The sequence below is a fragment of the Dioscorea cayenensis genome, chromosome 20 (assembly GCF_009730915.1).
Source record: "Dioscorea cayenensis subsp. rotundata cultivar TDr96_F1 chromosome 20, TDr96_F1_v2_PseudoChromosome.rev07_lg8_w22 25.fasta, whole genome shotgun sequence".
Classification (NCBI taxonomy): domain Eukaryota; kingdom Viridiplantae; phylum Streptophyta; class Magnoliopsida; order Dioscoreales; family Dioscoreaceae; genus Dioscorea; species Dioscorea cayenensis.
In genome coordinates, this window is record NC_052490.1 from 22,917,722 (window position 1) to 22,931,679 (window position 13,958).

A 13,958-nucleotide genomic window follows, 5' to 3' on the forward strand; every position below is an offset into this window, starting at 1 on the left:
GGATTAGGGTTTTTATTCAAAAATATACGGCATTACAAACAGAAAGCATAACATATGGGCTTTGATTCAAAAATAGTATACATTAAGAAAATAAAACATAGGATTCAGGTTTTGGTTCAAATATAGTAGACATTGAGAAAAGAAAACGTAGGATTTGGGTTTTGATTGGAAAATACGATACATTACTATAGAAAAACAAAAGATTAGGGTTTTGATTAAAAAATAGTAGACATTGTGAAAAAAAAACATAGGTTAGGGTTTTGATTCAAAACAAATAAATAGGAGGCCTTTAGAAAACAAAAGAGAGGATTAGGGTTTTGATAAAAAAATCGGAGCAATTTTGAAAGGAAAACATAGGATTAGGGTTTTAATTCAAATATACTAGGCATTGGAAGAAAAACTAAGGTTTATGGTTTTGATTAAAAAATATGAGACACTTCGAAAAGAAAACCATATTTTTAGTAAATATGGTTTATGTTTTAATTGAAAACTGATAAATAGGAGACATTAAGAAAAGAAAAAAAAAAGCATTCAGGTTTTGATTGAACTATAGGAGACATTCCGAAAAGAAAACATAGGATGAGGGTTTTGATTTTAATATACTTGGCATTCTAAAAAGAAAATATAAGATTAGGTTTTTGATTGAAAAATTGGAGACATTACCTTAAACAAAACATAGTAAACATTAACAAAAGAAAAACATAAGATTTGGATTTTAATAAAAAATAGCTGACCTTCCGAAAAGAAAACAAAAGATTAGGGATTTGATTTAAAAAAGGAGATATTCCATAAAGATAAATGGCTTTCCGAAAAGAAAACTTATGATTAGGGTGTCAAAATGTCCCCTAATTCGAAAAGTAAACACAAGATTAGGGTTTTGCTTGAAAAATAAGAGAAATTCTGAGAAGAAATCATAGGCAGTAATTCCCAAAATAAAAATAGGATTAGGTTTTGATTCAAAGATAGGAGACATTCTGAAAATAGAGCATAGGATTAGTGTTTTGATTCAAATATAGTAGGCATTCCAAATGAAAACATATGACTAGGGTATTGATTAAAAAGACATTACTATAATAAAACATAGGATTAGTTTTTTGATTCAAAAATAGTAGACATTGAAAAATAAAAACATGGCATTAGTGTTTTGATTCAAAAATGGAAATCATTCTGAAAAGAAACAATAGGACTAGGGTTTTTATTCGAAAATATGAGGTATTATGAAAAGAAAGAATAACATTAGGGCTTTGGTTAAAAGTATACTACAAGAAAAACATCTATTAGCTTGGGACAATTCCCTAGCTAAAATTGTAAAATCCCTGGGTATTATTCATTAGCGAGGGATTTCCCAGGGATTAAGATCCCTAGGTAATAGCCTCGTGGGTAATAATTTACCCAGGAATTTTAGAATCCCTTGCTAAATAGCAACGAATTATTCCGTGGGTAAATAATAAATTCCCTGGGTGATTAATGTTAATCAATTCATTAAAGATAAGGAATTTGCTTCAAAATATTTTCTGAGAAATCTCTGGGTAATTTAAGTTAATTGATTTCTCATAGACAAGGAATTTGCTTTGAAACCTTTCTTGGGAAATCTCTAGGTAATGTTAGCAAGGAATTTTTCATAGGCAATCCATTGCTAAATTTTCAAAAAATTGAAATGTTAGTCCCTAGGTAATCCTTGGGTAATATTTACTAGGGATTATGTCCTGGGTAATTCGTTAGTATTTGGATGTAGCAGTAATGAATCATACCCTTGGTAATCCCTTGCTAAATATACTTAGGGATTATTCCTAGGTAATCTGTTGGTAATAAAGTTTTAAAAAAAGAATTATTCCTTGGGTAATCCCTTGCTAATATAAAACAAAGTTTTAATTATTTATTTTAAATTATATTATAAATTATAATACAAAAACCTGTATTAAATCAATCATTAGAATAATCAGTAAATTTTACTACAATATGCTAAAAATAACAATTGCAATCTATCATAATCGAGTATGAAAGATTATATTAAATATTGTCAAAGATATTAAAAAACAACACAATTCATATTCAAAATAAGTGTAAGCACATATAGCTAACTTGCAAGAGAACAAGAGATACTCATGAGTTGAAGAAGATTGCTAACTTGCAAGATTTGTTCAAATTCTTAGTTTGAAGAAGATTGCTAACTTGCAAGATTTATGAATCAATATGAAACAAGGACATTAAAAACAGAATGACAAAAAAGGCTAATAATAACTCAGGGTTTATAATACTTGGTAGGAACAAATGGCATTTTTGTGACGGCGTCTTCATTGGATTTGCCACGGATGACGATCTTCACTTCAGTGCTCGGTTTATGGTATTCGGTTTCGACATACCCCATTGCTATGTTCTTCTTCAAACATGGACTGAATCCTCCGCTAGTCACCTCGCCGATCTTTTCATCTGAAATGCTGAGTATCTCACTATAGCCATGGGGAGATGGACCGGAAGAGAATAACATTGCACACCTGACTGCCGATCCTTCTTCAAGTTGTTTAAGAATTACATTGGCTCCAAGGAAGCCATCTTCTACTCTACTTCCCTTGCCAATTACCCACGTAAGGCCAGCTTTGACAGGTGTAACATGTTGCTCCATGTCATTACCATATAGGCATAGAGCGGCCTGGAGACGGAGACTGTCACGAGCATCGAGTCCTGTCAATCTTACCTTCCTTTCAGATTTTTCTAGGATGGCTTTTGCAAGATCTACAACTTTTTCTGAGGACACTAAAATTTCAAAACCCTCCTTACCAGTATAGCTGAAAAAGTTCACATGCAAGAAAAAAATGTAGGATGAACTCGTAGTTTAATTACTTTGAACAAATTAAATAATCAACTCAACTAAACATCATAGGTTATGTTAACAATTCCTTGATACTGCACATGTTTCAAGAAATTGGACAAAAATCAGAATCATCATATGGATAAACCTAAATAGATGAATATAATAACATAAATTTTGATATTTGCTAGCAAAAGCCTTATCTTATAATTACACAGACTTGGCAAAGAAATTGAACCCTTCTACAGTGAAAATTGTTGCCTAACCACCCATGCAAAGAAGTCCACTATCTACAATGGTGTTTGAAGTATATTGTTCTTTGTTCATATGGAAGTATTAGCTATCGTACATACTCTTGCCTTGTCATGACAAAGTAATTGGAATTGCTCAAAGGTGCTATATTTGAAACTTAAATACATATAAGAAATTTACTGGTGAGAATAACTGATGATATCCTTGAGATTACATGCATACTTTAATCATTATCACGATAATGAAGGCCTTTTCAAACTAACTTCATATCAACTAGTTGTGGTTTTACATGCATACTTTATTCATTATCACGATTATGAAGCCTACCAACAACTATGCAGAAATAAAAGATTCATTTTTTGATTAAGGTGCCAAAACCACAACAATATGTATCATTGGGGAATTGAACATTTCAAATAGAGATCCAGGAAGTTTGAAACTTACAAATGCTATCAACAAGAAGGATCTGAAAACCAATAATTTGTGGGTTACTACTTTACTAGAAATCAACAATTGGTTTGTTTATGAGATTTCCTTACTATTTTGATCTTGTTTTTAGTGTTTGTTTAATGCCCACTCTTTGTCCTAACTCAAGATTCTCATGACATTGAAATCAAAGGCATTGGACTCATTGTCCAATAATTATAAAACATATTAATCTACAGCTGGCTTTATGACATTCTTTTCCCTCCATACCTAGAAGACAAATTATATTATCAAGATGCACAATTAGTGGATGCATATGGCACATAAATAAGTTCACTGTTAATTTGTAGCTACCCAAGTTTAGTTTTCTTTTAAGGTTATAATCAAAGATCATTTTTCAATATATTTAACAAATAAATTATTAAAGCTAAGACAGGACAACCTAATTGTGAACCAGCAAAAGAATGCTTAAAAATGTCATGTGAGAAAATCCAAGGTTCAATAGGTATTGGCAACAAGAGAAAAACAGAACAATATACCTTCAATGAACCACCCATGTAAAGATCTTGTAATGAGGAATGCAACTCAAAGATTAAATGATCACCTTGTGGAATTTTATCTTCTTCCTCCTCTGCTTTACCACCACCAACAAAGAAACTAGGAATAAAAAGCCACTATCATTTAATAACAAAAAAAGTATCAAGCCACTATCCATTCAAGAAAATACCAATTTTAGACAAGTTGATTTTCCAAAATCAAAACGAAGTACAGCATTGGTTATTTGATAATTAGGAAACATATTTGTTCCTTCATTACTTTAATAAACAAGGTGAAAAATCGATGAAATTGTTGCCAAATTCATCGATGAGTGATATTGATGGATCATCTTCTTCACGCATTGAACTTAAACTAGTTTAGGGGCATTATCTATAGATCTTACCAACTATATTAACCTAAAATTGGGTTGATAAGACCTTTGGATCATTTACCCAAGGCGCATGCTTAGATCCTAGAAGGGACAAGTGGTTTCTTAAAACTCTACTGGAATTTAAACTACATTACAACGCCAACATTTATAGAATAGGCTCAAAAAGTACAGAATCTCCTAAGAGATAAACATCGACATCCACTTTTAATACTTCAAATATTGGAAAGATAACATTACTTATGGCAAACAGTTAAATTTGTTACCAAATGGGAATGTAAACCTAATTGACAATCCCATTTTTGGAAATTCTACTAGTGATTCGGCTTACTATAATGTAGTTCAAGCGATGCACTATAGTGTAACCATCTCAACTCTTATTCTTGTAAGTCAGCATTCAAGATTCAGATCCAATTTGGGTCAACCTTCTCTACCTCAAAAAAGCTCCAACACATGGCATAAATATTGTTAGTTGGAATGACACAATTAATCCACTGTGACAACTAAAACCCAATATTCAATGTAAGGTGGTGCATGGGAACATGCTACATTAAATAGACTACTTTCATGAGAAATTAAATTACTACCTAATAATCAAAAGCCTTTTCCTAAAGCACTGCCACAAAGAAAAGAAAAAGAAAAAGAAAGAAAGATTGTAGATGAAATAAAGAGCAAACAAACAAACATGCATATAAAGTTTTCCTAATAATTTCACTTATTTTGAAGAACTCTATATATATACACCTAAACAAGTACATACTTAACTAGCCACAATGCATGCACATAAATGAACCTCATTTAATTAACAATATTAAACCTTAACTAAACTCTCATATATATATATTTACACACACGCTCTACTCTTCAAGCTAGCTTTTCCTCATCTCTCAAAAGACAATAAATGTATTAATGCATGCATGTTGTCAGAGATCTTTTATAAATTCTGAATTAAATGAATATATATATATTCTTTTAATAGAAAAATTATATAAACATTTTTTAATAACAAAAACACTGGTTTTCCACTTTCTTGATAGATTTTTAATAACAAAAACCTCGGGTAACATCTATCAACATATTTTACATTATATAGAAGTCTTAACTCATTAATTCTTCAATTAATAATAACTAATCAAAGTCCACCATCATGAGCAAGACTTTGTAATTTAGTGGACTACTGCACCATGAACTCTATATTAAAATTTTCCAATTGAATGAAACTAGAATGCGAAGTCAATGCTTTTGAGAACCTCATCAACAGAAATGATTTGTGCTACTTTCTATGATGGTTTTAGATCAGCTTTAATCCTATTTCATCACAAACAACCTACATCCTTCTCCAAAAACAAGCCATGACCTCGAATTTATAAATCCAAATTTGTCTACCAACGGAACCAAAAGAAAACTATAAACCTTATTTTAAAAAAAATCATTTTCAAATGACATGCTCTTGTTATGATATGGAACCCTAAAAATGCATAAAAAAATAGAGATTTTTTAAAAATTCTTATGTAAGTTAAAGTAAATAAAATTAGGAAACGTACTTAATTATACATCTACTCGATCAGTTCCTATCTCTGCAGCAATCTTTGCAATGTCTGAGAACACATGAAAAGATGAAGAAGAAACACATAAAAAACACATAAAGTAATAAGATAAAAATGAAATAACAAATTGTTTGTCAGACCAAAATCAAGTCTGGGAACAAATGCAACCAAAGGCCAAAATAGACCAGCTCAGTAGTGCGGAAGTTGCCCCACTTTCATATCTTTAACTGCTTCAATTGCACCATTGAAACTTCTGAGGTTCAGAAACATGGATGGTGTGCTTTGTATGTGTTCTATCAGTGAACATATATATGCATGCAAGCCCACCAGTACTAATAGAAGTAGGACAGCTATATGGCAATGAGGACCACAAAAGTTGAACAGTTTCCTGCTTCCTACCCTTATTTGCTTCGTGTCTTAGCTTATTAATTCATGCAATTTATATTGTCCACTTGTCCATGTCCTTTACGATAAATAGCTAAGCATTACCAATTTATGGTGATTGTTTTAGGAAAACAATAGCGGAACATAATTAATTCTAGTACCAATGAGTAACATGGGGCTTGCCTGTTGATGATAAGAGAACAATGTAATGGTTGGTTCTGTCGACTATAATGAATTCAAACATTAGAATAGTAAACAAGGTCTTCATTCTTAAAAAATAATAAACAAACCTTACAAGCTAAGGTTTCTACTCACCATCATGGAACTAGAACAATGAAATACATTCATGAAGAGCATTAATTAAGCTTTGTATTTGTGATTAAGAGCAAGCTTTAAACTAAATGACTTATTTTTCCAATAAGTTCAAGCTTATGTACATCTTAATCAAGAACCATATGAATGCAATCAAGCTTGAAACTGAAACATGCAACATAAACCATACCCAAACTAATCACTAAAAAACACTTACACCCATAATCTATTCTTTTATTTTTCACTAAGAGATCATCATGGTTGCTGCCATTATGGATTAATAATATTAGGACAGACCTGTAATGTAAGTATCAACCTTATCATTCATCAAAATTCAAAAGTGTATGCATAAATTTAAACACCAATGCTTTTATTGATCAATAACTCAATATCAACCTTAGCTTGAACAATAACCTAAGTGAAGAGTTGAACAAAGCTGAGAAGCCTTTAAATTCAATCTTGAAGATCATGTTTATATAAGATAAAAAATTCTCATAACAGAAAGTATTCAATAATAGAAAACAATGATCCTAAAATTACAATCTCAATTGTATCAAAATAGAGGATTCAAGAAAACACCTTAGGAGAATCAAAGAAGGGATCTCCGGATAGCAACAATGGATGATAATCATCAGATACAACAACTTGAAATTCTAAAGCATTTTTTCAAGATGGAAATTTTCATAAACTGAAGAAAATCATAACAAAGAAATGATATGAAAGCACAACCACCATTAAATCAAGATCAGTAGCTTGAAACTCCTAGTCCTTTGCTCTACTAGATTCAATCTCCAAGATCACAATTAATCAGTACAAAATAAGCTTGAAACCTTTCATGACCTAAAATTTTAGTATCAATTTAATCAAAAGAAAGAAAGCAACGAAAGCATTCAAAAAATCTCATCATGAGAATAAATGAGGGGATTTATGAGTACCAACATTGAATCAAGATGAATAGCTAAAAATTCCTAATCATTTGCTCGAGGTTCAATTATCAAATCACAATAAATTAGCAATATCGATCATAACCTGAAAGACTTCAATCAAGAAGATAATAAAACTTGGAGAATGCATTCAAGAAAGATCATCCGAAGAATCAAAGAGAAGATATATGAATAACAACATTGACCAGTAGATTTTCAAACTCAAGATCACAATAAAAGAGTGCATCATAAGTTAAAAGTATCTGATAATTCAAAGGAATTCAATAAGGAAAATAACAAAACTAAAACCACAATCTCAAGTGCACTAACACAAAGAAATCAACAAAAGCATTAACAAAACAGGATCAATAGCTTGAAATTCCTAAGCGAGCAGCATCTCTTACCCTAAAGAAATCCAATCAACACAACATCAAACCTAAAATTACAATCTAACTGAATCAAAATAAAGAAAACATAAAAGAAAAACATTCATGAAAGCTCATCAGGAGAATAAAAAGAGGATCTATGAAACCAGAATTAAATCAGGGCCAATGACTTGAATTTTCTAATCATTTACTATAAATTTCGCAATAATTACAGAGAACGGGGGAGAAGACGAAGATTCAACCTCTTTGGAGCTAGAGCTCTAACTCTAGAATGGCGGTGATCGCGAGGTGTGTCTTCTTGAGAGTTGTGGGGGTAGAGTGTGTGTGTGTGTGTTACCAATTGGGCGGGATAGACCTCGAATCTAGCGTTGGGGTGGAGTGATGGCGTCGGGCTCACGTGGCTGGCGACGTGCGGAGTGATGAACACGGCCCCAATGCCAGCACGATGTGCCCTTCGATGACCTTAGCGATGAGAATGTCGGCGAAAAAGATTAGGGTTTGGGTGAAAAGGAGACAGAGATCATGGACCTGGCATTGGTTTTATGTATATTGTGGTATAATTACCTGGGAATTGTTATTAAAATTCAATTTCTTAATTGTTCTTAGAAAATAATCCAAACAAAATATTTTTAGAAAATTAAATTACCAAAATAATTAATTGGGATTTTTTTAGAACTTCTTTGTAGCTACAAATTTTTGGTTACTAAACAAACTCAAGATTAATCTGATTTTCAATTTATTATTTATTTTTTAAAAAGAATTGTGATTATAAATATAATTTTAGTATTTTTCTTAATAAAAATGGATGATATTTTTTACTCAAAAATTAAATTTTTATTTATGAAATTTCACTTTAATAGGTATTTCCTTGTGTAATCCCTGGGTAATGTTTTTAACCTTTATATCTAATGATTCATTTCTAAACCATAGCTATTTCCTAGTGAAATACCCAGCAAAATGTTTCCTGGGTAAATTCTGTTAGTAATTAACAGTTTTCTTGTAGCGGCATTAAGAAAAAAAAATCATTAGGGTTTTGGTTAAAAAATAGTAGACATTATCAAAGGAAAACATAAGCTAGGTTTTTGATTCAAAACTGATAAATAGGGGACATTTCCAAAGCAAAAGATACGATTAGGCTTTTGATTAATAAAAAATAGGAGCCATTTTGAAAGGAAAACATACGATTTGGGTTTTGATTCAAATATAGTATGTATTCCAAAAAGAAAACATAGGATTAGGATTTTGATTGAAAAATAGGAGACATTCCCAAAAGAAAATATAAGATAAGGGTTTGATTAAATAAAAGCAGGCACTCCAAAAAAACTTTTGATTAGAATTTTGATTAAAAATATGAAACATTTCGAAAAGAAAACATAAGATTACGGTTTTGATTGAAAACCCTAGTACCATGTTTTCTTTTCTTAATGTCTACTATTTATCAGTAATGTTATGATAGGAGACATTCTGAAAAGAAAAGAAATGATTAGGTTTTTGAACAAGAAGAGACATTCTGAAATAAAACATAGGTTAGGGTTTTGATTCTAAACATAAATTTAGATGACATTCCCAAAAGAATACATAAGATTAGGGTTTTGATTCAAAACCCTAATCCAATTTGAAAAAGAAAAGATTAGGTGTTTTTGTTAAAAAATAGGAGACATTCCAAAAAGAAAACATAGGTTAGGGTTGTCATTCAAAACAAACAAATAAAGGACATTTACAAAAAGAAACATAGCAGACATTTCAAAAAGAAAATATAGGATTAGGGTTTTGATTCAAAATTGATAAATAGGAGACATTAAGAAAAGTAAACATAGGATTCTGGTTTTGATTAAAAGATAGAAGAAATTCCAAAACAAATCATAGGATTAGCATAGGATTAGGGTTTTGATTAAAAATTAGCAAACATTCCCAAAACAGAAGATAGGATTATTGTTTTGATTGAAAACTAGGACACATTCTCAAAAGAAAATATAAGATTAGGGGTTTGATTCAAAACTTAAAACTAGATGACATTCTGAAAAGAAAACATAGGATCAGGGTTTTATTTTATAATATAGTAGGCATATTGAAAAGAAAACAAAGTATTATTGTTTTTGTTCAAAACTGAAAAATATTACACAATCCGTAAAGAAAACATATGAATATTATTTTGATTTAATAATAGTAGACACTACCAAAAGAAAACATATTATTAGTGTTTTGACTGAAAAGCAATAAATATTAGACATAGGATTACGGTTTTGATTAAAAGATTGGAGACATTTCGAAAAGAAAACATAATTTTATATTTTTGAATAAAAACCTAATATTATGTTTTCTATTGGAAAGCATAGGATTCGGGTTTCGATTGAAAAATAGGTGGCATTCCAAAAAGAAAATATAGGATTAGGGTTTTGATTGAAAAATATGAGACATTAAGAAAAAGAAACATCGGATTAGGGGTTTGATAAAAATTTAGTAGACATTCCCAAAACAAAAGATAATATTAGGGTTTTGATTCCAAAAAATAAGACATTCCAAAACGATAATAAATTATTAGGGTTTTGATTCAAAACTGTAAATAAGACACACTCCAAAAAGGAAAAATCGGACTCGGGTTTTGAAAGAAAGTTTTTCAGATTTTGATTGAAAGAAGGAGACATTCGTAAAAGAAAACATAGGATTAGGGTTTTGAGTCAAATATAATAGGCATTCCAATGTTGGGACATTTCTATAATGGAAGTGGCTCCTATTATAGAAATGTCAAATATTTTTAAATCAAAACCCTAATCCTATGTTTTTTTAGAATACCTTTTATTTTTTAATCAAAACCCAAATCTTATGCTTTATTTTCGGAATGTCTTCTATCTTTCAATCAAAACCCTAATCCTATGTTTTCATTTCAAAATGCCTCATATTTTTTTAAATCAATACCCTAATCTTATATTTTCCATTCGGAATGTCTACTATTTTTTAATCAAAACCCTAATCCTATGTTTTGTTTTTGTAATGCCTCCTATATTTGAATATAAATCCTAATCCTATGTTTTCTTTTTGGAATGACTCATACTTTTGAATAAAAACCATAATCCTATGTTTTCCTTTCAGAATGTCTCCTATCTATTCATAATGTCGCATATCTTTCATTCAAAACATGAATCCTATGTTTTTTTCTTAATGTCTCCTATTTATGAGTTTTAAATCAAACCCCTAACGCTATTTTTTCTTTCGAAAATGTCTGCTATTTTTTAATCAAAACCCTAATCCTATGTTTTGCTTTGGAAATATCACCTATCTTTTGGTTTTTAATCAAAAAGCTAATCCTATGCTTAGAGTTTTTAATTCAAAAATAGGGTTTTGATTCAAAAATAGGAGGCATTATGAAAAGAAACTTTAAGATTAGAGTTTTTAATAAAAAAATAGTAGACATTAAGAAAATATGACATAGGATTCAAGTTTTGATTCAAAACTGATAAATAGGAGACATTAAGAACATAAAACATAGGATTATTGTTTTGATTGAGAAATATGAGACATTACGAAAAGTAAACATAGGATTTTTTGATTAAAAAAATAAAAGACATTACTATAATCCAAAGTTTTGTTTTGGAAATGCCCCATATTTTTTGGATTTTAATCAAAACCTAATCCTATGTTTCCTTTTTCAAATGTCTACTATATTTGAATCAAAACCCTAATCCTATGTTTTCTATTTAGAATGTCTCCAATTTTGCAAACAAAACCTGAATCCTATGTTGATCTTTTCATAATGTCTCCTATTATTAAGTTTTGAATCAAAACCCTAACTTATGTCTTCTTTTCAGAATGTCTCCTATTTTTCAATCAAAAACCTAATCCTTTATTTTCTTTTTGGATTGTCAATTAATTTTGAAACAAAACCCTAATCCTATGTTTTCTTTTCAAAATATGTCCTATTTTCCAATTTTGAATCAAAAACCTAATCCTATTTTTTGTTTTGGGAATATCTACTATTTTTGAATCAATACCCTAATCTTATGTTTTTCATTTCATAATATTTCTAATTAAAAATCTTAATCCTATGATTTCTTTCAGAATGTCTCCTATTTTTGAATTACAACCCTAATCCTTTGTTTTCTTTTCACAATGTCTCATATTTTTCAATAAAAACACTAATTCTATGTTTTCTTTTCGTAATGTCTTCTATTTATTGGTTTTCAGTCAATACCCTAATCCTTCATATTATGTTCAGAATATCTCCTATTTTACAATCAAGACAGTAATTATATTTTTTTTCTTTTCAGAATATTGTCTCCAATTTTTTAATCGAACCCTTATACTTGTTTTCTTTTCCGCATATCTCCAATTTTTTGGTTTTGAATGCAAACCCTAATCATTTGAAGTATTTTCGGAATGTCTCCTATTTTTTAATCTAAACCCTAATCTATGTTTCTTTTCGATAGGTCTCCTAGTTTTTAACTAAATCCGTAATCTTATTTTTGCTTTATTGAATGTCACATAAATTTTGGCATTCCATCCAAAACACAATCCTATTATTTCTTCATGGAATGCCTTCTAGTTTTGAACCAAAACCTTAATCCTATATTTTCTTTTGTGAATGTCTTTTATTTTTTGGTTTTGAATGAAAACACTAATCCTATGTTTTATATTAAGAATGTTTGCTAAATTAAAAACCTAAGTTTATGCTTTCTTTTTGTAATGTCTCCTATTTTTCAGTTTTAAATCAATACTACAATCCTATATCTTACTTGTGGAATGTCACCTATTTTCAATTTTTCAATCAAAACAATAATTCTATGTTTTCTTTTAGGAATGTCTCCTATTTTTGGATCAAAACTCTAATTCAATGTTTTCTACTCGTAATGTTTTCATTTTTTGAAAATCTAATATTTTTTAGATTTCAATCAATACCCTTATTATATGTTTTCTATTCGTAATGTCTCATATTTTTCAATCAAAACTCTAATCCTATGTTTTTCTTTACGGAATGTCACTATTTTTTGGTTTTGAATCAAAACCACAATCCTATATTTTTTTTCGTAATGCCTTCTATTTTTGAATAAAAATTGTAATTCTTATCCTATGTTTTATTTTAGTAATGTCTCCTAATTTTTAATCAAAACACTAATACTCTTGTTCCTTTCGGAATGTCTCGTATTTTTCAATCAAAACCCCAACCCTATGTTTTCTATTAGGAATATCTGTTATTTTTGAATCAAAACACTAATCATATGTTTCTAGTTTGGAATGTCTCATATTTCTCAGTCAAAAATATAATCCTATGTTCTATTTTGGAAATAACTTCTATTTTTGAATCAAAAAACGTAATCCTATGTTTTGTTTTTGAATGTATCCTATTTTTCACTTTGGAATCAAAACCCTAATCCTTTGTTTTCTTTTCGGAATGTCTTATTTATTTTTACTCAAAACCGTAATCTTGTCTTTTGTTTTCAGAATCTATGCCTATTTATTCTTTTCATAATGAGTCATATTTTTGAATAAAAATCCTAATCCTATGTTTACTTTTTGGAATATCTACTATTTTTCAATCAAAACACTAATCCCATGTTTTCTTATAGTAATGTCACTTATTTTTTAATCAAAACCCTAAAGAGAACATAGGTGCATTCCAAAAGGAAAGCATATGATTAGAATTTTTATTTACAAATAAAAAGAATTAAGAAAAGGTAACAGAAGATTAAGTTTTTAATTAAAAATTATGAGGCATTACGAAAAGAAAACATAGGATTATGGTTTGAATTTCTAATTAGCTGATATTCCCAAAACAAAAGATATTATTAGGGTTTTGATTAAAAAAAATGAGATATTCCGAAAAAAAACAAAGGATTACGATTTTATTTTATAATATAGTAGGCATTCCGAAAAGAAAACAAAGTATAAGGGTTTGGATTCAAAACTGAAAAATAGGACACATTCCCAAAAAAACATAGGATTAGGGTTTTGTCTAAAAAATCGCAGACATTTCAAAAAGAAAAGTAAGGATTAGGGTTT

The 13,958-nt window shown here is 29.6% G+C and overlaps 1 protein-coding gene across 1 annotated transcript; it reads right to left on the reverse strand.

The window, feature by feature from the left end:
* Nucleotides 1-2,242: 2,242 nt before the first annotated feature.
* LOC120251348 (aminomethyltransferase, mitochondrial-like) lies at nucleotides 2,243-4,386 on the reverse strand. Its single transcript, XM_039259887.1, has 4 exons — nucleotides 4,304-4,386; nucleotides 4,027-4,144; nucleotides 3,922-3,929; nucleotides 2,243-2,786 (listed from the first exon to the last, which is right to left on the reverse strand). Exons 1-4 carry the CDS (start codon nucleotides 4,384-4,386, stop codon nucleotides 2,243-2,245), a joined length of 753 nt encoding a protein of 250 aa, XP_039115821.1.
* Nucleotides 4,387-13,958: the final 9,572 nt, after the last annotated feature.

Bases quoted from the DNA above. Each gene is read 5' to 3' on its own strand.
- LOC120251348 (XM_039259887.1), bottom strand. From the start codon at position 4,386: ATGCGTGAAGAAGATGATCCATCAATATCACTCATCGATGAATTTGGC. The intron at 4,145-4,303 runs GTAATGAAGGAA...TTTTATTCCTAG, and splicing joins TTTTCACCTTGTTTATTAAA to TTTCTTTGTTGGTGGTGGTA.